Here is a 27950-nt window from a genome sequence, read left to right as displayed (position 1 = left end):
GGTCTTTGTTTAGTTCTCTGATGTACTCCAAGCACCAGAACAGAGCTTGGCACACAGTAGGAGCTCATCACTGAAACTGGACCATCAATCTATTTAACCCATTCTTTATTGTTGCACATTGAAATGGCTTCTGGCTTTCACTATTATAAGGCATGTTTCGATAGACATCCTTGTACATCTCTGTACACACATCTTTGTGTACTTGTGTGATAACTTAATTGAAAAATCCCCCAAATGGAATCGCTGAGTAAACGGCAGCGACTGCAAACTTAATACTTTAAAATTGCTGAGTAGGCTAAACAAATCTATCTGCTGGCCACCTGACTGTGAGTATCTCAAGGGCAGGAAAGGAGGCACCTCAGACATCACATAGTCCATTCCCCTCATTTTACAGATAAAGAGACTCGGAGAGGTGAACTGACTTATCCCAGTTTGCAGAGGTGATAAAATTGCAGAAAAAGAATCCCAACTCGATGTTCTAGAGTCAAGTCTAGTACACTATTCTATCACACTAGAGGTATTAAAAATAACCACTGAACAATGTCAGCAAATGAAAGTGCACCTAAGATTGTGTGAGCAGGAGAAAGAACGAGAACATAGCAGGCACATACCTGAGAGACCCAGTCTCATGTAAAGCGAGAAGAGATGTCACCTAGCAAGGTCAAGTGGCCACACAGCAAAGGTCCAAGGGGGGAATCAACGTGTCTTGAGCCCTTTCTAAGACAGGCAGCATGCCTACAGCTTTATATCTGTTATCACTTTTCACACCCACAAACCCCGAGTGGTTAAGTATTGTCATCTTCATGGATGAGGAAGCTGGTGCTTGGAGAGGCTGAGCCAACCTAGCCGGCATCCCAGTTAGTGTGCAGTAGGACCAAGATTTGAACCCAGGCCCAGCCGACTGCAAAGCCTGGCTCCTTCCTGTCTCCAGTACCCTCTTCCACCCTCGGCTCTGAACGCTGGAGGGATCAATTTCTTAGAGACGGACCCACCATCAATGACTACATAGGCCAGAAGCCACCGTATTTAACTGATCCTGGGGAATATGCCTTCCCAGTAACTGCATCATTCAGCGGTGCCGTCTACCAGACTTTGGGACTAGAATCAGTAATTAGAATGGTGGCTGGTGGGCCCAGAATCAGGACAAGGGATGCAGGAGTCTTGGGAGAGCAAAGGAAACTGAAGAGATCTTTTGCGCTTGCTGTTCCCCCCCCCTCTTCCCTGATATTCCGGAAGCTCGTTCTCTCGCCCCCTATGGGCCACCTGCTCAGGGAGCCCTTCCTCATCTGCCTGATTTAGAACTGAAGCCTCTCACCCCGGCATTCCCTAGCACCTGGTCTTTTTTATCACACTCTACCACCATCTGGCGGGCTGTATATTTTGTTTGTTTGTCTCTCTTCACTAGAATATAGAAGCTCTATGAATGTAGGGGTTTGGGGCTATTTTGTTTACTGCTGTATCCTTAATATCTAGAATAGTTCCTGGCACTCAGTTTTTTAAAAACAAGTAAATGAATAAAGTATTCAAAGTCAGATCCAGATTCAAATTCCAGCTCTGCTACCCATTAGCTGTGCAACCTTAGGCAAGTCATTTAACCTCAGCTTCCTTATTTGTAAAATGGAGATAAATTGTTGTGAGGACTAAATGACATAATATAAAAATGAGCCTAGCCCAGAGCCTGGAATATAGTGGGTGCCTAATTAATTACAACTCTTATTATTAAGTATTATTTCATCCAGACCGTGTGAAGTCTGATCTAGAGACTTGTCTCTTATGTGAGTGGAATTTTAACCTCCATGAGTCTCTCTCCCTTCCTTGTGTGGAGTGGGATAAACAATGTTACACTCTCACTCTTTATGTCATCCTCCCCCCACCTTTCCTATGCTCCAATCAATATAGCTTTTTTCTAGTTAAAACAGAATACAAGTGATTGGTTTCATTTATTTTACTTAAAATTACCATTGAGTCCTTGGAATTACCTACATCACCTTCATCAAACGTAAGCATTTCTCAGTCTATAAAAGGCTATTCCTTGGATCATTTCTACAAAGGACTTCGATTCTTAATATTATACCGATTTCTAAACTCTGAAGGAATGTTACTTCTTTCCTATAGACTGACTATCACACGAATTAGAATAGCATAAAGAATGATACATATTTGGTGTTTAAATTTGTGGTATTCTTCCTCTTGAAAAGATACTTAAGATTATAATAAGAATACCGAAATTCCTTAAAGTCCAGACCTAACTAATCCCTTCCTCTCCCTCCATCCAAGCTGGGAAGGAAGAGTCAGAAAAGTCGACAGCACTGTTTTCTCCCTAAGACTCAGGCTGGGAAATGACCACTATGACTGGTGGTGACTTAGGGTCTCTGAGTTACAGTGGACAACACAATTTCTATCGTCTCCTCCTCTGCCTTGAAACTCTCTACACTCCAAAGTTCCAGGTTCATAAAGCGAGTTCAGCAAGTACAGTTCTCCTATTCTTATCCTGATTCAGCATAACCTGGCTGGATAACAAGGACACACCAGAATCCACAAGAACTTGAGCAGCAAATTTAAAAGAAAGGCAAAGTGTGTTACCGTTTTCAGAAACATTTGATTTTTCTATGGATCAATGTTTCGGGCTAATTTGCAGATCCCGGGGAATTAAAAATACAAATACTTTCTCTTCTTTTTGAGTTTGTAAGAGGGTGTTCTTTCTGTAAAGTACTAAAGACCTCTCTTTTGAGGTGTCAAATTATATTTGCTTTCATTATGCAATCCTAAACGTGTATCATGTCTTTTAGGGAAATTCTTTCATTTTCCCCTCTGTCGCATACACATATTCATCTTTCTTTCAACTTTTCCATATGCCTTAAGGGATGGTACAGAGCCAACTCAAAGAACATGGCACTGTCAAATCTGGCTAAATACAAACCTGTTAATAAACAAACTACTAAGGTGCAAAATGATGTGAAAGAACACAATATCAAGAACACAGAGCTTCAGGAGGAAAAAAAAATAACTAGTATCTAGGCAGACCGTTTTCCTACACAGTGTGAAGTTGTTACACACTTAGCTATTTTTAGGAATAATCCCTTGAAAGAGAGGAATTATTCTTTCTTTTAAAATAAGAAGTCATGGTGGATAAACACTACATGATCATCCAAATTGGGTTTCCCTAAAATGATATCTGATTTCAAGACACGGAACCTCCTTGACGCCCTGGTAACTGTCTGCAGCTCCCAGCGAGCACTGAGGGCACCGTGATGATTCAGGTGTGTCTCTTAGTTGAGTTTCCTGGGTGCGAGGACCAGGTTTTACTTATTTCTGAGCAGTGCAGCACAGTGGTTAAGACTGAACTCTGGAGTTAGACTTCTGGGTCCATACCCCAACACTGCTGCTTATCAACAGTGTGACCTCAGTTGTTCCTTAACCTTCCTGGGCCTCAGTTTCCTCAACTGTAAAATAGGGATAATAATAGTCTCTCCCTCATTGGGTTACTTTGGGGATAAAGACAATCTATACAAAGCATTTAAGACAATGAAAAATAAGTAAAATGCTAAAAAAAAAGTTATAATATTTACTTTAGTGTTTAATATGGTACTTGGTCCATTAAGAAAAAAGTTCTTTTTTTTCCTGGCCATGCCACACAGCTTGCGGGATCTTAGTTCCCGGACCAGAGATTGAACCCAGGCCATGGGAGTGAAAGCACTGAGTCCTAACCACTGGACTGCCAGGGAACTCCCAAGAAAAAAGTTTTAAATAAGAACATGCAATGAATTCCTTACCATCTTCTACTTATTCCTGTAGTACTATATTATTCTGTACTTGCGAATGTGAGGTTGGTGTGAATTTTCCAGGTACCTATTTTCTCTTCAATTAACAGTAAGTTCCTCAAGGTCAGGGGCAGTGCTGACTATTTCTGGACCCTCCTCCACTGCATGGTTGTCTATAAATGCTGGATGCTTCTGCACACTAGTTATTACCAAACTGCATGACCGTAGATTCCATCTAAATAGCTACAACATTTCTTCTCTGGGTGGAACTGTTCCATTTCCTTCATTTACTGCAATTCAGCATTTTATGTTATTCTGAGATAATGTCCAGGCTTCCCCAGACCACCCAGCTAATCTTTAAGATTGTCCGCTCTTTCTGTCGACTCAGAATAGAAACATTTTCTGCAGTAACTCTCTTAAAGGATAATGCTGCCTTGCTCGGACAGGGAGCGGCCATGGACACTGGCCATGGATACATGGATATCTCATCTCAATGTCATCTAACATTCCAAGTGGAACCTGACTGTCAGGAATCTTCAACAAATCCGAATGTTCCAAAGAGGAAAACCAAACTAATTTAATACATTTAGTCAAAACCTGCTTTCGAGGAGACTTGGGGGGTGAGGTGGGGGAACAGACTAAATTCCTATAAACATTGCTTCTGTGGATCTAAATCCATCTTCTTCCATCCTTGTCATTTTGAGTCCTGACTTATTAGGATTATACAGCACAGCAACCCCAAAGGATGGCAAGACCTTCAATCATCACAGATTTAAGGACCCTGAAAGGAAGCAGGGCATCGTGTTCTCCACGTGGATTATAGAGCCAGACTCCCTGGGTTTGAATCTCAGCTCTGCCAAATACCAACTGTGGGACCTTGGACAAGGTACCAATATGAGCCAAGTCTCTATAAAAGCGGGATGACAACAGCAGCTGCCTCAAGGAGTTGTTTGAGTTGATACTCACATTAGTGCTTGGCATACGGTAACCTGTCAATAAATATGCTATTATTATTATGCTTATATTATTATTGTCATGTCATTGCACTTGGTAATGTCCAAACCACAGTCATTATTTAGAATCACTTCTCCCCAATTCAACTCTTCTCTGTATTTCCTGCCCATCCAGTTGCTCAAGTCAGAATGCAGCGTCAATCTTGACTCCCTCTCTTTTCCTCATTTCTCACATTTAAATGGTCCTCAGGTGCCAGGCCCCTTCGTGATCCTACCCCTGAAATATCGGACACTTGGCCCCTCTCTGCTCCTACTGCCCAAGCTCAGGCCGATGGTTGCTGTCTTGCCAGGACTGGTAACCTCCCTGCCTCTATTCTCACCTTCTTTAATTTGTCCTTCATGCAGCTTGAACAGTTAGCTTTCTAAAGCACAGACCTGATTAGATCACTCTTGGCTTTACTACGTACTATACAATAAAGTCCAGCTTCCTTAGCCTGGACTTCAAGGATTCTTACCACCTGGCTCCCAGCATGCTCTTCCTGCTTCCTCCACTCTCACCTGCACTCAAGTCACACCTTGCTGCTGGCTCTTCTGAGGATGCTCTTTGTTGCCCTGCCTGCACTGTTCCCTCTTGCCTGAATGTTACTCCTCCATTTCCTGTCCAGCCAGCTTCTAATCATCTAATCATCTTTAGCTAAAAATAAGGCAAAGGTCAGTGCTTGACAGTCTATGAGCTGAAGAAAACTAACATTTGAGAAAGATTTTTAAAAGGAATTTACAAAATAGGTGCTTTCAAAAAATTTTAGTTTGGTAAACCAGAAAACCCCGTTAACCAGAAATTCTCTAAGGTTCATTTATTAAGTACTTCATATATATCAGGCACTTAAAACACATTTTTTTCTCATTTAATATTCATAACAATCCTGTTGGTTTGACATCATAACCCCATTTTAGAGCTGAAGAAGCTTAGGCTAAGTAATTTGTCCAAGGACACAAAGTAGTAAATGATACAGCTGAGATCTGAAAACTGGTCTATATGACTCCAAGGCATGTGTTCATAACAGCTGACCACTGTGCTATGTTGCCTCATGTCATGTATGTTTGCCTGTTGGCTCTGATTTGACCTTGGTGTAAATGCATTACCATTCTAAATTATGCACTGGGTCAATGTTTACGTTCTGCTATGCGGTTTTTTTTTTTCTTTTTCTTTTTTTGGCGGTATGCAGGCCTCTCATCGTTGTGGCCTCTCCCGTTGCGGAGCACAGGCTCCGGACGCGCAGGCTCAGCGGCCATGGCTCACAGGCCCAGCCGCTCCGTAGCATGTGGGATCTTCCCGGACCGGGGCATGAACCTGTGTCCCCTGCATCGGCAGGCGGACTCTCAACCACTGCGCCACCAGGGAAGCCCTGCTATGGGGTTTTAATGTCAGCTCCTAGACTGAAGAGGTTAAATGATTTTCAGCACACCACCTGGCATGGCACAAAGTGCAGCTGTGCTGTGTGTGATGAACCCGGTGGCTTCCGCCTGACCTCGGCCTCTCATTCGTTCATCAGACGCCACAGAAAGCATCTGCTGACCGCCTGCCACACGTGAGACAATGTGCTAAACTTACTCCCTTGTCTTCCAAGAACTTGATTACATCTTAGGAAAGCATTCTGGCAAATCTGAGTACCTGAGTGCCTCTGGACAACAGGTTGAAATTTCTGCTTTAGAATAAATGAACTGATGGCTTTCAGGGGTGCACGCTCTCCAGAGAAATCCAGGCCCCTCAGCCCCTATGGTTGAGTTTGTCCCTTTTTAGTTACTCAATAGGTCTGCTAATGCCTATAAAACACATACATATACACACACACACAATTAATTCAGTAATTCCAACTTTTAGGAGTTATTAAAATAAATATCCTTCCTGGATCAGTAAAATTTTCCTGGCGCTAAGTGGTGCCTATGAACAAAGGAAAGGCTAATCTGTGATTGAGAGTGGTAACCTATAACCATTAGCATACTATGGGTTATAGGCTGAGTTGTATGCCCCCCAAAGGCATAGGTTGAAGCTCCAATCCCCAGTACTTCAGAGTGTGATTATATTTGGAGATAGGGCCTTTAAAGAGGTAATTAAGTTAAAATGGGGTTGTTGGGGTCACAGAAAGAGTGTGATACACCAGAGCCAGACACATGCATAGAGAAGACCATGTGAACACACAGGGAGAAGGTGGCCATCTGCAAGCCAAGGAGAGAAGCTTCACAAGAAACCAAACCTGTCAACACCTTGATCTTGGACTTCTAACCTTGAGAACTATGAGAAGATAAATTTCTGCTGTTTAAGCCTCCCTGTCTGTGGTATTTTGTTATGGCTGCCCTAGCAAATTAATACACAGAGTGAAATCACAAACACCATAAGGATAACCTGCAGATCCTACCAGCATTAAAACTGGTGCTCGAGGGCTGCTTTGTTCAACCAATAATTTTTAAGTTTTTCCTCTATATTAGGCCCTCAACTAGATGTTAGCAGACTATATAGATAAAGCTTCCAGTTAGTAACGTTAACTTGATGAAAGTGGCTTACACATTTCCCCTCTCTGAAAATGTGTCCCCAGGAAAACACCAGTCACCATGAATTTGTGAAGAGAAGTCACAGTAACTGTTCCTTCTCCCAAATATCCCATAAAATTCAAGAGATGTAAAAGTCACCTTCTCCTATACCAACATCTTCCAAGGAATAAAATGATCTTACCCAACCCTTCCAGTTCTTGCACTACTTCCTTCCAAACAGGCTCAATATGGATACAGCTAAAGCACCAATCTGAGGTGATCTTAATGAGGTAGGGTTTCTTGAAGCTATCTGGAACCACTTCGTTCACATAATGTGAAAAGTGCAATAAATACTTTTCATCAATTGAGTCTCGCCGTTCAGAATTAAAAGGGAAGTGAAAAAATGGTTCATCAAAATAAAAATTCTCATGGAAATGGCGGAAGCGATACTCTCGCTGCGGCTTCTGGTGGCCCTGGTTCTCCCCGGCATCTCCATAGTGGTCATAATGTGATCTCTTTTCTTCATTGGAAAGAATCTATAAAGAAAGGGGAAAAAAAAATAAGAAATCCGGGAAACGAAGAAAAAAAAAAGAGATCATCTAAAGGACTTTCCTGTAAGCAGCTTGGAAGACATAGGAAAGAAATAAATGTAAAGATACAACACAATTAGATGTTTTAAACACAATCACTCAATATACCATGAAACGCTTCTCTTAACAGAAAAATTAAGTATTTCAGAAACAAAATACTTCAGTTGTGTAGCTACTCATGATCATCTTGGCTTTAAAGATTCTCAGCTATCACACTACTAAACACGTCAATAAAGCAAAGAAAACTTAATATAACTTTGATCGCTAGGGCTCAACCTCGAGAACGTTGACTCAGTCATACCATCTAGGTTGGAGTCATTCAAACGAAGGTATGGAAAGCTGAGAACACCAAAAAGTAGCCACAGGATTGAATTCTGTGACTGTATGTTAGCTGACTCTGTCTTACTTAGAAGTAACTTTGACGTCTAAAATTCAAGAACCTGTTTTAGGATGAAGCATCATTCTATAAGCCAAGCACTGTCTGTGGAAGAACATTACCCTACACAAATCAGGAAGCCATGGACTTATCTTTCTTGCATATTCCAGACCAACTTACTTAACCTGATACGTTGGAAAACTGTTAAAAACGTTGTGTTTAAATGTATTTGTAACCTTAATTCACTTTAATAAATATAGGCAAATTGTTCTGTGATTCTTTAATATAAGTTTCTAGTATATGTGCTGCCAAAGTGAGCATGTAACATAAGGAAATAGAGACATACGTTCAGGGTGACTCTAAAATTCCATTTAAAGCCTTTAAAATAGGCCAGTTTTCCTAAGAGCTGAGTGTTCAGGTACTAGTTTCAACATATTGGCTGTGGCCAAATATGTTGTCTCTACCATCACCTAGAAACGGGGTCAAGGGCATGGGGAACATGCCCTCTCCGAGAGGACTTTACCAAACTGATCACCTAAGATATATTTTATAAGAGCTAAAAGATACATCACAAAGTTTGCCACGATACCTCGTAAGCTTTGCTAATCTGAATGAACTTGTCTTCTGCTCCAGGATCTTTGTTTTTGTCAGGATGCCTGAAACACAAAGGGGCAGGCAGTGAGGACGGATTTACTGTTCTCTACATGGTCAATTGACATCTTCGTACACACAGAGGCAAAGGGAAGGGCATTCTGTTAGGACAGTTTCTTCAAAATGGGAGAAGCAATTAGTTGCTTCACGTGACTACAGTAAATAAACTGTGAACAAGCAATTTCTTCCCAAAGCGCTTCAGCTGGGCACATGTTCAATGCACCAGATAGCGCTCCAGGCTCTCAATGAGTAAGGGTGGGATGTATATCTGTCTTTACACTGCTCCCAAACACTGCTGGAGCTCAAGGGTCAAGTCACTTATCCGTAAGAACCAACTTCTTTTCCCAGGATGGCAGCATTTCATCCCAATGTTAGAATGGTATCAATGTAGGTATTTCTTCTGACAACTCAGGTAGACAAAGCAAACAGTTTTTAGGATATTCCATGAATTTGTTTAGTAACAACCATGTTCCAAATGGTATCTTGCTGCTGATGTTCAAATTAGAACATTTTAGTTTTCACTATTCCCCTGGTTATCCCACCTGCCTGATTGCCTACTTACAAATGGATAATAATTACAAGGCCACATGTTTTAAAATGTGAGAAAAATCTAGTTTGTACAAAGTGATTTCAACTAATATTGGAACTAATATTTGCTATTATACACAGTTGGCAATTAACTGTATCCATCTTGCTGCCATATATTATTCTGTAATCTTCTTGTACTGGTACCAATTTCAGCTTTGGGGATTCTAAAGTTTTGGAAAGTAGGGGCTGGGTTTTATTTCCTTAGAACCGCTTAAGATCTAAATCAGTGTTTTATACCAACTGATTTTTCAATGTTCATTTTATTAAGAGATTCTATTACAGAGCTTATTTTTTTGTAATCACTCCTGCTAACTTCTAGTACATTTCCTCTAGCAAAGGTTCTGGAAAGAAACAATCCACTGGGAAGCAAATGACTACTAAAAACAGCACCAAGTATATCGGAATAAAAAAAATTTACAACTTGACCAACTTATTCTAGCAGGAACATGTTTGAATGAATTACACCAATATTCTGGCTTCTCTAAAAATAAAAAACCTTCAAATTATTGGCTGTTGAATTTAGACATCATTCCTCCCTTAAATATTTAATCCTGTTACGAATATTAGTAGGGAAAAAATCTCAGCTAGATGTCAATGAAAATAATGACTTAAGGAAACAAGATGGTGGTTCCAAAGTATGTTTCTGGATGACTGGAAAAAAAAAAAAGTGCTTTCAATGTTCCAACTTAGGCCAAAGGTTGAGAAGATAAAAATTATGCAATTGCACAAATGAAGATTTAACATACAGAACTCTGTAGGGGAAGAAGGGAAGGGGTAGGAAGGAGCTTTTAAGGAGACTGAACCAAAGACAGACTATTGAGACCTGGGTTAAAACCACAGATCCTGAAACAGAGGAATCCAAGGCCCAAGAACAAGGAGGATACCATAAGACGGTTTTAGCTTATAAGGAATATTTTCCTTATTACAGGAAGATACCACAAAGTTGAAAACATTTAGAAAAGGATAAATTCAGCTCTAGGAAAGTACCATCTAATGCTATTTTCAGTGTACATGAAACATTTCACAGACTACAATATTATACACACCCTTTAAATTTCAAAGTGAAGAAAATACTGTACTTGGTATCTACGGGCTGTCTAACGCTACCTTTAAGGGAAAAAAAACAAAGGTAGAAAAAGTAATATAGGAAAGTATCAGACCAATCAATTACTGTTGGGGTGAATGACTACATTATACCCATTTGCTTCAAATCAAATTTTATGATGCCTTTTTCCTGGGGTGGGAGGAGTTATTCTGCCGGTGTAGATGACAAAAGAAAAGTACCGATAATAAAACTTAATTATTGGGAGAGAAACAGTTTTTCTGAGATAAAAAGTAATTTAATATGGTTTCTGGACTACCTGCCCTTTGTTGCAAAACCTCTATATATCCTAGCTCCCCCCATCGCCTCCTCGGAGCAGTTCTCTCAGGATTACTTGAGATGCTGCCTCTCGGGCTTGAAGCCCTAAAAATTCTTGCCAAATAAAACTCTCAAAAAAAAAAAAAAAAACCCACCAGAGGTTTCACCAAGCAAAGGGAAAGCTCTTGAGCAATGTAAGAAATACTATTAAGTGGTGAAACAGCAGAGGAAGGTTACAAATCCAATTCAATAATGAACCATTCCCCACTGTGACAGCTCATTCTGAAAAGACAAACTGGGAAACTGCTATTTTCAGTGTACAGCTGACCCTCGAACAACATGGGGCTCAATGGAACTGCACAGTTCAAACTCATGTTGTTCAAGGGCCGACTGTATATGAAACCATTATGAAATGAAACAAACTGTTTCATTGATAAAATGCTGCCATGGCCAGAACAGCAGAAAATAATAGTACAGTGAAAATACAAAGGTGAAGTCAAATTTTAGACTTTCATTGGATCAAATTTTAGACTTTCTATGGTGACATATTATGCCTAGAGAGACTCTAATTAAGGAGGAGAAGCATATGATTTATTTAATTAATATCATAACACCTTTTTTAGCTCTGGAAGATAGAAAAGTCACAGCTGTACATTTTAATAGATCCCACATAACCAAGCTATCATTTCTGCTTTCAAATTGTGTCAAAGGCCATATCCTGTCCAAAAGAATATTGCTACCTTGTGAATTAATTCAAAGGCCACACTGTGTCTAAAAGAATGTTGTTACCTTATGAATTGCAGATTTATGTATTTTGCTTTAAATACAAAGAGGCAAGCGTCTGAAATGATGTAGAAAAAAAAGCAACTTTGCTGTAGAGTCCCTGGAAAGAGGCCATGCATAATCAGAGATTGTGTTTTTAGTATCCAATTCTGGGTTCCTCATGATATGACTATATGGTCTAAGATAGTTACATATTCAAAACATTCAAAAGTATATTTTAAACTATCTTTCACCTTTACTGCAACCAACTGAATACTCAGACGCATCTCTCACTGAAGAAAAATGGTGTCAGGCAGAGTCATGCACAGCCTGCAGTGTCATCTGCACGTGGCAGCTTTGCTCCTGCATAACTTCCTACCCACCCAGACACTAACCCACTTACTCTCGCTTCTGCCCAGATGGGTAAGTGATTAAAAAAGAAAGAGCAGGGCTTCCCTGGTGGCTCAGTGGTTGAGAGTCCGCCTGCCGATGCAGGGGACATGGGTTCGTGCCCCGGTCCGGGAAGATCTCACATGCCACGGAGTGGGTGGGCCCGTGAGCCATGGCCGCTGAGCCTGTGCGTCCGGAGCCTGTGCTCCGCAACGGGAGAGGCCACGACAGTGAGAGGCCCGCACACCGCAAAAAAAAAAAAAAAAAAAGAAAACAGCAATAAACTACCTGCTGGTGAGGAAGGTCAACCTATGGAACCCACAGGTAATACAGACTTACCAACCGTGAGCCTAGTTCCTCCCCGGAAAAACAGGCACAGCAATATCCGCCCTCAAAGGGTAATTATAAGGTTTAAATGAGATAAACAGCGTAGAACCTGGAGCCTAGCACGCAGTAGGTACTTGATGATGGCTCCCATCCCAGACTTCCTCTCCTTACTTCTGGTTGGTCCACCCAGCTTTAGCCGCCTGTGTCCTCACCATCCCTTCCTCCTCCTGCTGCTCCCCTCCAGCTATATAATCTACCGCTTCTACTGTGTCATGTCCAAGGCATCGGTGGAAGAAACTGATGTTTGTCCAAAATGAGGTTTAAATTTATTGCTAGCCTGCTAAATCACAAACACTTGCTTATTCCCCAATGTCTACAGGTAAAATTAAGAGTTTTCTATGTGATAATTTTTTAAAGTAATGTACTCAGTTCCTGAATATTCTTACTAAATTGAGGGCAAAAAGCTCTTACTATAAAATTTTTTTGAAAGCTTAAAAATTAATAACCTAGGCAATAGGACTGGATAGTGTTCCGTTTAGCAATGGCACTCATAAAGAGCTACTTTACGGGGCTTCCCTGGTGGCGCAGCGGTTGAGAGTCCGCCTGCCAACGCAGGGGACACGGGTTCGTGCGCCGGTCCGGGAAGATCCCACATGCCGCGGAGCGGCTGGGCCCGTGAGCCATGGCCGCTGAGCCTGCGCGTCCGGAGCCTGTGCTCCGCAATGGGAGAGGCCACAACAGTAACAGGCGTATCGCAAAAAAAAAAAAAAAAAAAAGAGTTACTTTATGAATCACGGGAAGGGCAGCTTATCCACTCTTGACTATATATATATTATATATATATATATATATAAAATTTATAATATATATTACAAATATATTTATTAAAGTTTCCTCCTACTTACTTTAACATTAAATAAGTGAACAGTATCAAGGCAATTCTTTAAGCCAAAGAATTCCTAACAGGGGGTTTCATAGTTAACAGAGGCTTTGGATCTCATCACTAAAAATTCTAGAATCACATGAATACAAGTCCTTCCACATAAAATACGTTAGACAAATATATATTATATATTTAATGAACACAGAAACAGAGACAAATAAAAGCTAACCATAATTTAGGCTTCATTCTCCTGCTAAAACTGCTTAGCTTATTTTAAACTGCTATTTCTTTGTTTCACCTACCATTCCCGGGCGAGCTTCTTATAAGCCTTTTTAATATCAGCCTGACTGGCTGTTCGGCTGACCCCTAGGACTCTGTATGGGTCAAAATCCAACGCAGACAGAATTTGCAGGATCAGAACCAGAACTATCAAGAACTGCCAGGAAATGCTCAACTTTTTCACTTCCATTTCTCTTCCTTTCCAGAGCTGAAATGATTGAAGAGGCAGTAAGTTTTAGTGGTAGAAATCTGGAGAGTCTTGCTTTCTAGGTAAAGGTATAAGATATACAGATGAAAAACAAAACAAAAGATACTTTGCAGGAAAAGTGCCAAGCTGTTTGACCACATCTTCTTAAATGAACAATCTTGCTACTGTTTTTGAATATCACAAATAAGAACTATTATAGATGAAGAGATGAGCAATAAGAATAGCAACTCTCCAAAATCCTTGTATCAGAAAAGCTTCAGAAATGACTGAAAACGAATGAGAAGAAGAAATAATAAGCAAACGTGGGAAAACATACACAGGGAAATCAAGGCAACTACATCTCAAATACACTATTTCACTTATTCTGACAATAATAGTTTAAACTTAAAATACGTAGTTAGAGAATACCTCACTGAGCACATGCTAAACAAATTCATGAAATCTTAAGATTTACCATGTGCAAAACTACAAAATGAGATAGTTGTGATGCTCTTGGGAGTTAAATAAGTATAAGAATGAAAGTGAAATACTCTAAAAAAAAAACTGCAGTTACAACTTTGTGTGCCCCAATTCTATTCTTTCTCACCATGCCCATTCAAACAAGAAAATAAGAAGCTGTTCTTTAATCACTAGCAATACTGTCATTGCAAATGGAGATCTCAGATGAAAAAAAAGTGGTGAGAAAAATTTTAGTTTGCCACGTGAAGGGGGATTAATGGCAAAGATAGTAGACCAGGCATGGTCTTCAAATGTTAAAGCTCCAGCTCTGGTGAGTGTAGTGACTGAATTCACTGTGGATTTTGGAAATAATCCCGGATGGTAAATGAACAAGGTAGTGCTGTACTGCAGGGACATTTACACTCCAGGAGTATGATCTTTGTGATATCACACAATGATTTTTCAAGGGCCATATCTTGGTTTCTCCCAAATCACTAAAATTTTAAGGATCAAGTATCTAATATGACACCTTACTTAAGGGAGGCAAAGCTGTAACATTGTGGATTTTGACAAGTGGGAGTCTAAATCCTCAAGAAATTGACTAATCTGATGGCCACTGTTTAGGACTGCAAGCATGCTGAATAAAATCCTAAAACAAACCCGTTTCTTTTCTGTAAAGGCAATCTATAACCTATTCTCTCACAAAACACATACAGCACGCTAAAAACTGAGAAGGTGATGTAGCTACTAATTAAGCACATGGACTCTGGAATCAGACTAACATTGGGGTCTGTCCTCTACCACTTTATGACCTTGGACAAATTACTTAACACTTGCTAAGCCTCATGTCCTCCTTCATAAAATGGGGGTAAATAATACCACCTTGAAAGGATCAAAATGGGAGTTAAACGTATGTAAAGGATTTACTGAGCACAGGGTCAGCAGCCAATAAGCGATATTTACTGCCATTATTTTTTGTACCATGCAGTGCAACCAGTGCCTTATTCAACTGTGTCAGTCGCCTCCACTTAGAGGGCCCAAGTGCCGGGGGGCTGTGTACTTTTGCTGACAGCTCGACGGTGCCGGCCTCAAGGCAGGAAACAACCTGCCCAACAGGTAGGCTATCGCCCTCGGGCAGTATACCCCGGACCAGGCAGCCGGTCCCAAAGACATGGTTAGCTCTGAGCCCCGCCTCGAGCTCCCCCCGGAGGTCGCAACCCTCCAGGAGACAGCCGCATCCCTCGCCGCCCCCGAGAACCCTGGGCCAGGCCCTATCGGCTCCGGGTTCCCCCCGGGCCCAGCGGGGACCGGGAACGAGGAGGAACTGACGGGAGATCCCTGAGCCCGCCCGGCCCCGCCGCGTCTGCGGCTCCGCGCGTCACGCCGGGAAGTAGTTACCTGGAAAGGGCACCGTCCTAACCGGCTGCAACGTCCGTGCTCCACTTACTCCGCGGGGCCGAGAGCCTCCGGTCCACACCAGCGCTCGCCGGGGCCTGGGGAGGGGAAAGAGGAGGGACGAGCCGGAGGGCAGTCACGTGGCACTTAAAGGCCCGGCGCACCAAAGGCGCGGACTGAACAGTTCTAGGGCTTCAACTTTGAAAATCTGTTTTGACCCTTGCCACCCGCCGTCTGCGCGTGGACCTGGCGCGGTTGTCATAGGAACGAGGCTCGCGCTCCGGCTGGATCCAAAAGGATGGTGGCGACCAAAGAGGCTAAAACGTCCTTCCTAGCGAGGCGAAGTCGCGATGCATGATGGGATGCCAAAACACCTCCCCTTCCCAGGGAGGAGTTTCCACTTCTACCAGGAGATGGCCCTTGTCTAACAACAGTTGCTGGGGTGCGGAAGCAGTCGCTGGTCCCTATATTCTCTTTAACCCTATTCATAGAATCCTAGAGCGTCAGAGTTGGAAGGGACCTTAGGGATCGTTTCTAGTCCAACTCCACCGTATCCTGATGGGGGAGATTGAGACCCAGAGACGGGCAGGGACTTGCCCAAGGCTTAGAATCCAGGACTCCTAATCCTATATAACCAAAAGCGATCTCCACTCTAGAATGTACCAGGTCCTGTCCTAAGCACGGGAAAGGGATATGTGTATGGTGATGCTGGTGGGGGCGGTGGAGGAGGGGCACAAGTGAGTGAGGTAAACTTTCATTGAGCCAATGACATAGGTTCCTTGGGGATGTAAAGAAAGAGATTTCATGTCCTCCTGCCCTGCTTATTTAGTCTTTATCTCCTTTGCATTTATCACTATCTAACATACTGTATCTTTTATTTATTTACATTGTTTATAATCTGTCTCCTCCCACTGGAATGTAAGCACCTAAAAGCAGGGCTTTTTGGACTTCCCTGGTGGCGCAGTGGTTAAGAATCCACCTGCCAATGCAGGGGACACAGGTTTGATCCCTGGCGTGGGAAGATCCCACACGACGCGGAAGAACTAAGTCCATGCGCCACAACTACCGAGCCTGCGCGCTAGAGCCCATGAGCCACAACTACTGAGCCCACGCGCTACAACTGCTGAAGCCCATGAGCCCTAGAGCCCGCACGCCTAGAGCCTGTGCTCCGCAACAAGAGAATCCACCAAAATGAGAAGCCTGCGCACTTCAGCAAAGAGTAGCCCCTGCTTGCTGCAACTAGAGAAAGCCCGCGCGCAGCAACGAAGACCTGACACAGCCCAAAATAAATAAATAAAAGCAGGCCTTTTAAAGTCTGTTTTGTTCGTCTCTATATTCTTGGTGCCTCTACAGACCTTGGCACAGATAGGATCTCAACAAATATTCGGGAATAAATGGATGAATGGGGCTGAGGTTTCACTGCTCAAGAGAATACATTCTAAAGTGGATTCCCGGTTGTGTGTGGACCTTGAGCTGGGCTCGGGTTTAAATCCCACCCGCCTCTGCCACTTACTACCTCTGTGATCTTGAACAGTGACTTCACTTCCTACAGCCCCAGCGTCCACATCTGGGAAATGGAGGAAAAGACTATCACCCTGGTAGGATTGTAGTCAGGGAGAAATGAGGTAATACAATGTAAAGTGGCTAGCACAATGTTTTTTTAATTGAAATATAGTTGACATAGGAGCAATTTTTGAAATGAGGAAATGAGCCGTACAAACGGATCAGAGGACATGATTTCTGCCGGTTTTTTTCTTTGTGGGAGGTGCTAGGGTGGGAGGGAGGGAAGAGGGGAATGGGAGACCTATAAGGTGGACTTGGTTGCATGAGACAAGTTTGGCAAAGTAAACCAGGATATCTGGGCACGGGGCGGAGACTTATGGTTTCATTGGGGGCAGGGCAGGGGGCTAGAGGGGAATCATGCCCAGGAGAGGGTCGAATGGGGCGGGACAGACCATCGCTCCAGGCATGACAGTCTCTTACTAGAAGAGTAACCCACTCCGAGTCTGCGAAAGCGAAGTGGTAATGAATTCCCGCAGGGGCCCTTGACGGAGCTGCGCGGGTGTGCCCTGGGGGCGGGTCGCACCCTGCGGGCGGGTCGCACCCTGCGGGCGTGGCAGGGCGCGGGGCCGGAGCCGAGGGGCTAGAGGTAGTGAGGTGGCGGGGCCGGAGGGCGGTGCAGTAACGCTGGGGTGGGTTTCGAGGGCGGTGCCTGGGGGCGGGACCCAGGGGCGTGGGGAGATGGGGGCGGGGCGGAACGCGGTGGCAGGTCCCGGGGCAGGTCCTGAGGAGAGGGCGGGGCTCGGCGGCCGAAACCCGGAAGCGCTCAGAGGCGGCCGGGGCCTCTGCCGTCTGTCCGACATGGACGAGGCTGACCGGCGGCTCCTGCGGCAGTCCCGGTTGCGGCTGGTCGGCGAGCTGCAGGTGGCCGCGCTCTGGGACGCTCTGCTGAATCGCGAGCTCTTCACCCCCGACATGATCGAGGACATCCAGGTGCGGCCCACCACCCCCCCAGCCGGCGCCCCCAGCTTCCCGCGCCGCGCACACTTCAGGTCACAGATGGGGACAGCGAGGCCGCGCGGAGAGGGTTGCTGAAGCCACACCGTGACTTAATGGCCGAGCTCCCGCCCTCTCCTCTCGCGTCTGTGCCATGCAGTACCCGCTCCATTTGGGGAACCATTGTCAGGGAACCCCGTTTTCCCAGAGGGCGTCGAGCCCACTAAATTGCCCAGAGGAACCAAACAACCCCAAACGCCTTTTCGAGGGTTTGCTAAAGCGATTCCATCAGAGTACACCGTTAGCTGCTGCAGCGGTGTACTGTTTTTTCCTCTTCTAACGTGGAGGTTCAGGAAACCCATTTGGGCGGTCAGACTGCCTGACACTGTATCCTCTTCGATCTGCAGTGTCCTGGGCTGTGAAGTGGGGACAATAGCAGTACTGTCCTGAGGGCTAAAAGAGATAACGGGTGTGAAACAGTAAAGTTTCAGGCACAGAGTGAGGGCACATCATATGGTAGCTGGCTGTGCCCTGTCCTCCTTGGCCAGCCCCTCATGAGTTACGATTATGTTTTGTAAGGGGTTTGGAGATGAGGGGCCTACTGCAGGTAATGAAGAGAATAATAAAGTCAAACATTTGAGGTTCTCTTTAAAAGCACTGTCATGTCGTTGGCTTATTTGACTCTCCCCACAGGCCTGTGAGGTCAGGAGGGAACAGGAGGTTTTTTTTTTTTTGCGGCACGCGGGCCTCTCACTGTTGTGGCCTCTCCCGTTGCGGGACACAGGTTCCGGACGCGCAGGCTCAGCGGCCATGGCTCACGGGCCCAGCCGCTCTGCGGCATGTGGGATCTTCCCGGGCCGGGGCACGAACCCGTGTCCCCTGCATCGGCAGGCGGACTCTCAACCACTGCGCCACCAGGGAAGCCCACAGGAGGTATTTTTTTACCACAAGATACAGTGGGAATGTGTGGCTTCCTAGAGGCCCTTGCACAGTGCCCTGTGGGCTGCTTGCAGGCCAGTTTCTGCATCATCCAGGAACTTGGCCTGATCCAGTGAGGAAGTCTTTAATAGGATAAATATCATATGGAAAATTGCCAATGAATAATAATATTACAAGAAGTCTTATGAGCATCTGCTGTGTACTGAGGAGTGGAAGTGATTTGAGGCCATACCCTTGCCATCAGGTACATTCACAGGAGTCATAAACTCGAATGTCATTGGAGGCCCAATGGGTGGGCACTAGAGCGGGCAGCCTCTGCCCTGCCCCCCAGCTCCAGATGAGTATGGTTATACCAGAATGTTGGCCCAGTGTTGCCAGGTTAGGGTTTTTTTTTTTTTTGGCTACGCTGTGTGGCTTGTGGAATCTTAGTTCCCTGATCAGGGATCAAACCCAGGCCCTTGGCAATGAAAGCGCAGTCTTAACCACTGGACCACCAGGGAATTCCCGAGAAGCTGGAACTCTTGACTTCGATGTCGAGTTCCCTGATTTTAAATGTTAGCAAAAATAGCACAGGGAGCTCTTCTCAATATTCTGTAATAACCTAAAGGGGAAAAGAATTTGAAAAAGAATAGATACTTGTATGTGTATAGCAGAATCACCTTGCTGTATACCTGAAACTAACACAATATTGTTAATCAACTATACTCCAATATAAAAAAAATGTTAGCAACAAATTTGGAATTTTTAAAGAATGTCTTATGAACAATGGGCCACCATTTTGCCACCCCTAGTATGGCGGAACCACATGGATCTGGGCTGTCATCTGGCTTTGTTACATAGTAGCAAGTTGCAGCACCTTTCTTAGACTCAGTTTCTCTCACCCATAAGGTGGGGATAATTGTAATTTAACCCCTTAAGTTTGTTGAGGAGGACTAAATGAAATGATGCATTTAACACAGTGTCTGTGAGTGTTCAGTAAATGTTGAGAGAAACCAAAACACCATGATTTACTTGCAGAGAAGTAAGCATGCAGCTAATTTTGCTAATGAGAATTACCTTCTCAATGATAGTATAGGTCTGTGCTATTCAATATAGGAGCCATTAACCACATGTGGCTATTTCAATGTAAATATGAAGTAATTAAAACTGAACAAAAAATGCAGCTCCTCACTCATATGACCCAAGTTCTCAGTAGCCACGTGTGGCTGATGGCTGCCATATTGGACAGCACAGATAACATTTCCATTATCCTGGAAAGTTCTCTTGGACCACGGTGCTGTAGGATATTTGAGGACAGGGTGATGTCTTATCCCTGTGGAGCTTGCCCAGAGCTGGGCCTCAAAGGACAACCAGCAGATAACCTGATCGCCGTCTCGTTGTCTGGTACCACCATCCTGACACCTGTCAACCTGGACCATTCCTGCAACTTCACAGTCCACCCGATCAATGCCCAAGTCTTGTCAATTTCCGCTCCTTATTTCTCTGGTATGTCCTCTCGCTTTTCTCCATTCCAGCTGCAAAGTCTCTGCCACCACCTGACTTGGCTATGGCCCACTCCCTGCCATTGTCCACCCTACCCCCAGGATGATTTTTAAATTTTTATTATTTTTAATTTTTAAATAAATTTATTTATTTATTTTTGTCTGTGACAGGTCTTTGTTGCTGTGCACGGGCTTTCTCTAGTTGCGGCGAGTGGGGACTACTCTTCATTGCAGTGCACGGGTTTCTCATTGTGGTGGCTTCTCTCGTTGCGGAGCACGGGCTCTATGCATGCGGGCTTCAGTAGTTGTGGCACGCGGGCTCAGTAGTTGTTGCTCGTGGGCTCTAGAGCGCAGGCTCAGTAGTTGTGGCACTTGGGCTTAGTTGCTCCGCGGCATGTGGGATCTTCCCGGACCAGGGATTGAACCCGTGTCCCCTGCATGGGCAGGTGGATTCTTAACCACTGTGCCACCAGGGAAGTCCCAAGATGATTTTTTAAAAGGCATCTGACACTGTCACTCCCTTCTTTTTATTTGTTTATTTATTTGGCTGCGCCGGGTCTTAGTTTCATCACTCGGGATCTTCGTTGCAGCTTGCGGGAACTTTTAATTGCGGCATGCGAACTCCTAGTTGCGGCATGCGGGATCTAGTTCCCTGACCAGAGATCGAACCTGGGCCCCCTTCATTGGGAGCGCAGAGCCTTAGCCACTGGCCTATCAGGGAAGTCCCCGTTACTCCCTTCTTAAAACTCTTCAGTGGCTTCCACAGCTTTCTTGACACAACAGTGCAAAAGTCTCCTCTCTCACTTTGTCTCCCCCCTTATGTCTCTCATTTCTCTGAATTCACTACTCACTTCCTAATGTTCCCTGGGGTCTCAGCTAAGATAGCCCCTCCTGGAGGCTTCCCTGACGCCCCAAGGCTGAGTTGAGTGCCCCTGTACCCTTCCAGCCCCATGTGCTTTCCCTTCTGTCACTTCTCTCTTTGCTGTGTCGTTGATGTGTCTGTTCACATCCCCCGCTAGACGTTTGGTCCCTGAAGACTGTGACGCTTTGCTGCTGCATTTTCAGCACTTGGCACGGTGCTGGGCACACCGCAAACACCTCCAACATACTGATTGAAGAGATAAAGACTGGCAGGTGGCACACGCTCAGTGCAACTACAGGCTTAATGTTTGCGGAGGTGCCTGATTGTTTAGACTTAGGTAGATGGGGAATGGGGGGACAGGGTGAGAGTCACAGGAAGGCACGTGGATAATAGTGCCATGTCTTTCTTTCCAAACAGCGGGCAGGCTCTGGGTCTCGGCGAGATCAGGCCAGGCAGCTGATCACAGATCTAGAGACCCGAGGGAGTCAGGCCCTTCCTTTGTTCATCTCCTGCTTAGAGGACACAGGCCAGGAGACTCTGGCTTCGTTCCTGAGAACCAGCAGACAAGCAGCAAAGCAGGATCCAGAGGCCATCAGACCCCTGAACCTCAAGCCTGTGGTGCTTGGACCAGTGAGCCTCAAGCCAAAGGAGCTGAGAGGGGCGGAGCAGGATCCGTCGAGGCCGAGCCAAGGAAAACTCGCTCCGGTGGTGCTGGGGCCTGAGGAGCTCTGGCCAGCCAAGCTCAGCCCCGAGGTTCTCAGACCAGAGGCCCCCAGGCCAGTGGACATTGGTTCTGGAGGATTCAGTGAAATCCGTGAGTACCAAGAGTGGGTGGTGGGTGGGTGTGCTGAGCGGTCATTGAGGAGTGACCAGTGGTACAGCTGGGTAGGGCGAGGTTTAATTTAATTTTGGTGTTGTCTTTCTGAGTACTCGTAGGGGATGGGTGGACTGTTCTGGTAGGTCTTCAGGAGAGCCCCTGCTCTGAAAAGCAAGTGTTGAAGTCTGTTTTGGATGTTGGAGGTTTTGATCAGTATTTCCAGATCAAGCTATTGTTTAGGATTTTGCCTTTGGTTCCAGGTGGGTGGTGTGGACTAACCCAGGCCTGGGGGCAGGAGGGAGGCAGCTGCCTGTTAAGTGTCTGCCCCAAGCAGGCACCGTACATACCCTTACCTCCCTCCCTCACAACAGCCCTGCAAGGCACGGGAAACTGAGGCTCAGGGAAGTTAAGTCATCACCCAGGGTCACAAAGCTGCATCCGGTAAAATGCAGAAATCCAAAGAGTGCAGCTGGGTGATTTTTACCTATGGGTACACACAGATAACCAAACCCCAGATCATGAAGACACAGAACATTCTATGGGGGTGGTGGGGGGTTGTGGTGGTGAGATGAATTGGGAGATGGAGGTTGACATATATACACTAATATGTGTAAAATAGATAACTAATAAGAACCTGCTGTATTAAAAAAATAAAGTTAAATTAAAAAAATTGCATTTTCTACTTAAGGAATTTAAACAAAACAAAACAAAAAACAGACATAGAACATTCTGATGTCCTATCACACTCTCTTGTACCTCTTTCCAGTCTATTCCCACTCTTACCCCATTCAAGGGAATCACTATTCTGAGCTCCGTTGTCATAGATCCCTTTTGCTTGTCCTTGAACTTCAATATAAATGAAATCCTATGTAAACTTTGAGTCTGGATTCTCTTGCCATCATTATGTTTGTGAAATTCATTCATGTGGTTGTGCATATCAGTAGTTAGTTCTTTTTCATTACAAGGTAGTTCTTATTCTGAATCATCCACAATTTATTTAACCATCTCTTGTTGATGGACATGTGGTTTTTTGTTAGGGCTTCGTTTCCATGGCAGCACATGGAGATCCAGCACATCCTTTTTCATGGATGCCTAGTGGGCCATTGCATGGATGCTAATAATAATAATAGTAGTAATGGTTAACCTTACTGAGTGCTTACTTTTTGCAAGGCACTGTCTGGAGTGCTCAATAAATGATTTATTATATTTATTTATTTATTTATTTTTGGCTGCGTTGGGTCTTCGTTGCTGCACGTGGGCTTTCTCTAGTTGCGGCGGGCGGGGACTACTCTTCATTGCGGTGCTCGGGCTTCTCATTGTGATGTGTCCCCGTGTTGGGGAGCACGGGCTCTAGGCTTGCGGGCTTCAGTAGTTGTGGCACGTGGGCTCAGTAGTTGTGGTTTGCGGGCTCTAGAGCGCAGACTGAGTAGTTGTGGCGCCCGGGCTTAGCTGCTCTGCAGCATGTGGGATCTTTCTGGACCAGGGCTTGATCTCGTATCGCCTGCATTGGCAGGCGGATTCTTAACCACTGCGCCACCAGGGAAGTCCCCTCAATAAATGATTTAATTTAATCTTACCAACTCTCTTGTAAGGTAGGTGCTACAGTTTTCCCAATTTACTGTTTTTTTGTTTGTTTGTTTGTTTTGTTTATGTTTTTTGGCCGTGTTGCTCGGCTTGCAGGATCTTAGTTCCCCCACCAGGGATTGAACCCAGGCCACGGCAGTGAAAATGCAGAGCCCTAGCACTGGACTGCCAGGGAACTCCCCAGTTTACTGTTGAGCAAAGTGAGTGACAGATTGAGAAATGACTTGCCCCAAATCACGTAGTTAGTGAGATGTGGAAATAGGACTGCAGTCCAGGCTTCCCCACTGTCTGCTCTGCTGTATGGTCTCACATGTACTTTGCACTGTATTTCATTTATCCAACTTCTGTTAATGGACATTTGTGTTGTTTCTGCAGTGGCCTTGCATGTTCATCTATCTCCGACTGGGGATACATTTCTAGAAATGGAATTACTGGGTTAAAGTGTACATGTTCCCATCTGATAGATGCTGCCAACTTGGACTTCAAAAACATGCCATTTTATAATCACACCAACCATAAGTGAAGGAGACCATTTTCCCACACGCTTGCCAACAATGAGTATTAACATTTTTTCCTATGTGATGGGCAAAAAGTGGTGTCTGTTTTCTGTGCTGGATAACTGCATGATTTTGGATGACTCGTTAACGCAGAGAAACAAACATACATACTGAGGGTCTGGGGAAGAAGACCAGTCCTGGAATTATTCTACCATTAGGGAGGGAGGGAAAATACAAAGTCCAACTGTTGCTATCTTGTTCGGGGAAATGTCAGTGTGAGTCATTTAGGGCCAACAGTCTTGACTTAAAGCTTCCTGGTCTTGTGAATATTTTTTCCCAGTGGAAGCTTAAATCTGAAGGGTAAATGATAATAACAATAATAAGATCACTTTAAAATGTATATATTGATACACAGTGCTTTTCAGGTCATCAGAACAACCCTGTGGTAGACAGGGCAAGCTCCTCTGTTATCATATCCCATTTACAGGGGAGGAAGCTGGGCTCTGAGAACAACTCAGTCACAAAGCAAGTTCAAGGTCAGAGCTAGGACTTGGGCCTTGGTCTCCTGGCTTAATAGAGCGACTGCCCCATCCACCCATGATCTGCTGAAGGATGTCCCTTTTAGGAGCTGGGCTGAAGGCTCCTAAGTACTGCACAGGAATGTTTCCCAAGGTCGGTTTCATGGTGACCCACAAAGGAAGAGTTCTGTAGTCATACCAGTGGATGAGTAGGATTAGGGCCATCAGCTGGACTTCTCAGAGCCTTTAGTAAGTTAATATGGGAAAGTGTGCTCTAGGTCAAGGTTTCTCAAGGGGGAGGGGCAATCTCCCCTCCCCACAAGAGACATTTGGCAATGTCTAGAGACATACTTTGTTGTTACGACTGAGGGTGGGTGAGTGCTGTTGGCCTCTAGTGGGTAGAGGCCAGCGTTGCTGCTAAACATCCTACAATGCACAGGACAGCCGCATAACAAAGAATAATCTGGCTTAAAATGTCAAGAGTGCTGGGGTTGTATATACATACTGCTCTGGAGTATGAGTGTTAATAATAATCATAGCTAAGCTCACTTTTATTAAGTTGTCAAATGTGTCGGGTTTTATGTACCTCACATGTACTAATGAACTGAGGCATCACCGCAGCCCTATGAGGTTGGTAGTTGCTCCTCTTATCCAGTAATACAGATGGGAACTGTAGCAGCCCCGAGACTGAATAACTTGTCCAATGTCATGCAGCTGGTAAGTGGTAGAGTAGGGATTTGAACCCAGGGACTCTGGCTCCAAAGTCCAGATCCACTCCATCTACTGCCTCATAAAGAACTAATTCTCTCATTCTCTTTCTTGTTCCTGTTTTTGTGCCATTTACTCATTAGTTCACTCAGATATTTACTGAGTACTTGCTGAGACCCAGGCATCAGCCTGGTGTTGGGGATGCAGCATTAAACAAAGCTGCAGAGTCCATGCCTTCACATGGGAGGGTCAGACATTCAATCCATGCCTGCATAGCTGGGTCTTTAATCACCGCTGTGGTTAGTGCCTCAAAGAAATTGAATACAGTGCTTTGGGGGACTTACCAGAGTGGGTGGCTTTGTCTTTTGATGTTCGGTGGGAAATGCCTTTTCCTTCAGAATGGAATTAACTTTCTTAGTTTTGGACATGATGCCTTGTCACTGCTTGTCTCAGCCAGGACCGCTTGCAGGGGGCGGGCTGGGAGAGCTGTTGGTGGCGGCATGAGTCAGGGTTCTCCAGAGAAACAGAATATAGATATAGGGATGTATAAAGAGATTTATTATAAGGAGTTGGCTCACGTGATTGTGGAGGCTGAAAGGTCCACAGTCTGCTCTCCTAGAGACCCAGGAAAGCCCACGGTATATTTGTGGTCCAAGTCCAGAAGCCGGAGAACCAGAGAGCTGTTGCTGTACATTCCAGTCTGGGGGCAGAAGACCCATGACCAGCTCAAAGTCATGCAGAGAGTGAGTGAATTCTCCCTTCCTCCACCTTTTTGTTCCATTCAGGCCCTCAACGGATTGGACGGTGCCACCCACCGTGGGGAGGGTGATCTGTTTACTCATTCTGGAGATTGAAATGCTCATCTCATCCAGAAACATCCTCCCAGACATACGCAGAAATAATGTTTAAGCAAATATCTGGGCATCCTGTAGTCCAGTCAGGCTGACACATAAACATAAATTGGCCATCATGGTGGCCTGCTTACCTGGGCTAAAACTTTCTTGAAAGTTGGCTTTTTAGCCCTACCTGGTCTCCTGGCCCCTTCACCGTGGAGCTGGTGAGTGTGTTCACCTTCTATTAACAGTCAAGCTCTCTGAGTCTCCAGTTCCCCTCTGGCAGCTGGGGATAAATGACAGTCCTTCGCAGCTGCAAGGCCTGCTCCGAGGAGTCAGTGAAGCCATTCTTGGAAAAGACTTCACGTGGGGCCTTGCCTCGGGCGAGCACTCAGGCTGGTTGGCTTCCTTCTGTGATTTCTGAGTTGGCAAGGGCCAGCGCTAGGACATCTACCCCTCCTTCCCTTGGGCAGCAGAGAGGATGTGCTTCCCCCCTTCTCCTTGTGCTGGAGACATGGGCATATGCCCAGTAATGCTCAGGCTATGACTGATTCTTTTGCACACACACTTGTCCATATGTGCTTCTTGTCCCCACGGGAGCTGTCATTTTGGGAAAAACGGCTTTCACGCATGGTACATCTGACCATGTCGTCCTCCGTGAGGGTCCGCAAGCGTGCCATGCTCTTGTACCCCTCCCTGCCTTTGTTAGTGCTGTGACTGCTGCCTCGAGCCTTCCCTACCTCTTTATTTTGGTACCTTTGTCCGTTTACTCCTTCTACATGTCCCTGTAGCCTATGGACCTCTCAAGAGCAACCATTTTGCTTTGTGTACCTTTGAAAATTTTTTATTTATTTCTATTTTATTTTTTATTTATTTTTGTAAGTTTTACTTTTTTTTTTGGCCGCGCCATGCAGCACACAGGATCTTAGTTCCCCGACCAGGGATCGAACCCCTGCCCCCTGCAGTGGAAGCGTGGAGTCTTAACCACTGAACTGCCAGGGAAGCCCCCCCCCCTTTTTTAAGTAAAAAGTAAAAAAAAAATTTCAAGCTTTATTTAGGTATAATTGATGTATAACATTGTGTAAGCTTAAGGTGATGATGTGATACATGGATATATTATGGAACGATTACCACGATAAGGCTAGTTAACACATCCATCAACTCACATAATTAACACTTTTTGTGTATGTGTCATGAGAGCATTTAAGATTTACTTGCTTAGCAACTTCCAACTATGTAATACAGTACTGTTAAATATAGTCACTATGCTCTACGTTAGATCCTCAGAATGTATCCATCTTAAAATTGGAAGTTGGTACCCTTTGGCCAACATTTCCCCACTTCCCCAGCTAGCCACCACTATTCTACTCTCTGTTTCTATGAGTTTGGCTTTCTTAGATTCCACATGTAAGCGAGATCATATAGTATTTGTCTTTCTCTGTTTGACTTATTTCATTTAGCATAATGCCCTCAGGGTCCATCCATGTTATCGCAAGAGGCAGAATTTCCTTCTTTTTTGTGGCCTAATAATATTCCATTGTATATATACCACATTTTTTATCCATTCATCCTTCTGGGGACACTTGGGTTGTTTCCACGTCTTGCCTATTGTGAATAATGCTGCAGTGAACATGAGGGTGCAGATAGCTCTTCAAGATCCTGGTTTCATTTATTTTGGATATATACCCAGGAGTGGAATTGCTGGATCATATAGTATTACTATTT

The 27950-nt window shown here is 44.7% G+C and overlaps 2 protein-coding genes across 6 annotated transcripts in view; one reads left to right on the top strand and one right to left on the bottom strand.

Annotated features, from left to right (window-relative positions):
- The window catches only part of DNAJC16 (DnaJ heat shock protein family (Hsp40) member C16), a 37264-nt gene extending 21684 nt beyond the window's left edge, over positions 1-15580 (bottom strand). For both annotated transcript variants that reach the window (XM_060014839.1, XM_060014843.1), the window contains exons 1-4: positions 15494-15580; positions 13473-13657; positions 8799-8865; positions 7446-7779 (exon numbers count right to left, since the gene is read on the bottom strand). In XM_060014839.1, coding sequence (XP_059870822.1) covers positions 7446-7779; positions 8799-8865; positions 13473-13639 — 568 coding nt within the window. In that variant the 5' untranslated portion in view covers positions 13640-13657; positions 15494-15580. The remainder of the gene's footprint in view (positions 1-7445; positions 7780-8798; positions 8866-13472; positions 13658-15493) is intronic.
- Positions 15581-17813: 2233 nt separating this feature from the next.
- Positions 17814-27950, top strand: part of CASP9 (caspase 9) — a 30250-nt gene continuing 20113 nt past the window's right edge. For 3 of the 4 annotated variants that reach the window (XM_060014810.1, XM_060014824.1, XM_060014817.1), the window contains exons 1-2: positions 17824-17983; positions 21686-22082. In XM_060014810.1, the coding sequence (XP_059870793.1) occupies positions 17852-17983; positions 21686-22082 (529 nt within the window). In that variant the 5' untranslated portion in view covers positions 17824-17851. Of the gene's footprint in view, positions 17984-21685; positions 22083-27950 lie in introns of all 4 variants that reach the window. The other variant, XM_060014828.2, reaches the window with a different exon arrangement.

Source organism: Delphinus delphis, chromosome 1 (genome assembly GCF_949987515.2).
Source record: "Delphinus delphis chromosome 1, mDelDel1.2, whole genome shotgun sequence".
Classification (NCBI taxonomy): domain Eukaryota; kingdom Metazoa; phylum Chordata; class Mammalia; order Artiodactyla; family Delphinidae; genus Delphinus; species Delphinus delphis.
The sequence above is the reverse complement of the archived record's forward strand: the minus strand, read 5'-3'. Positions and strand labels throughout refer to the sequence as shown.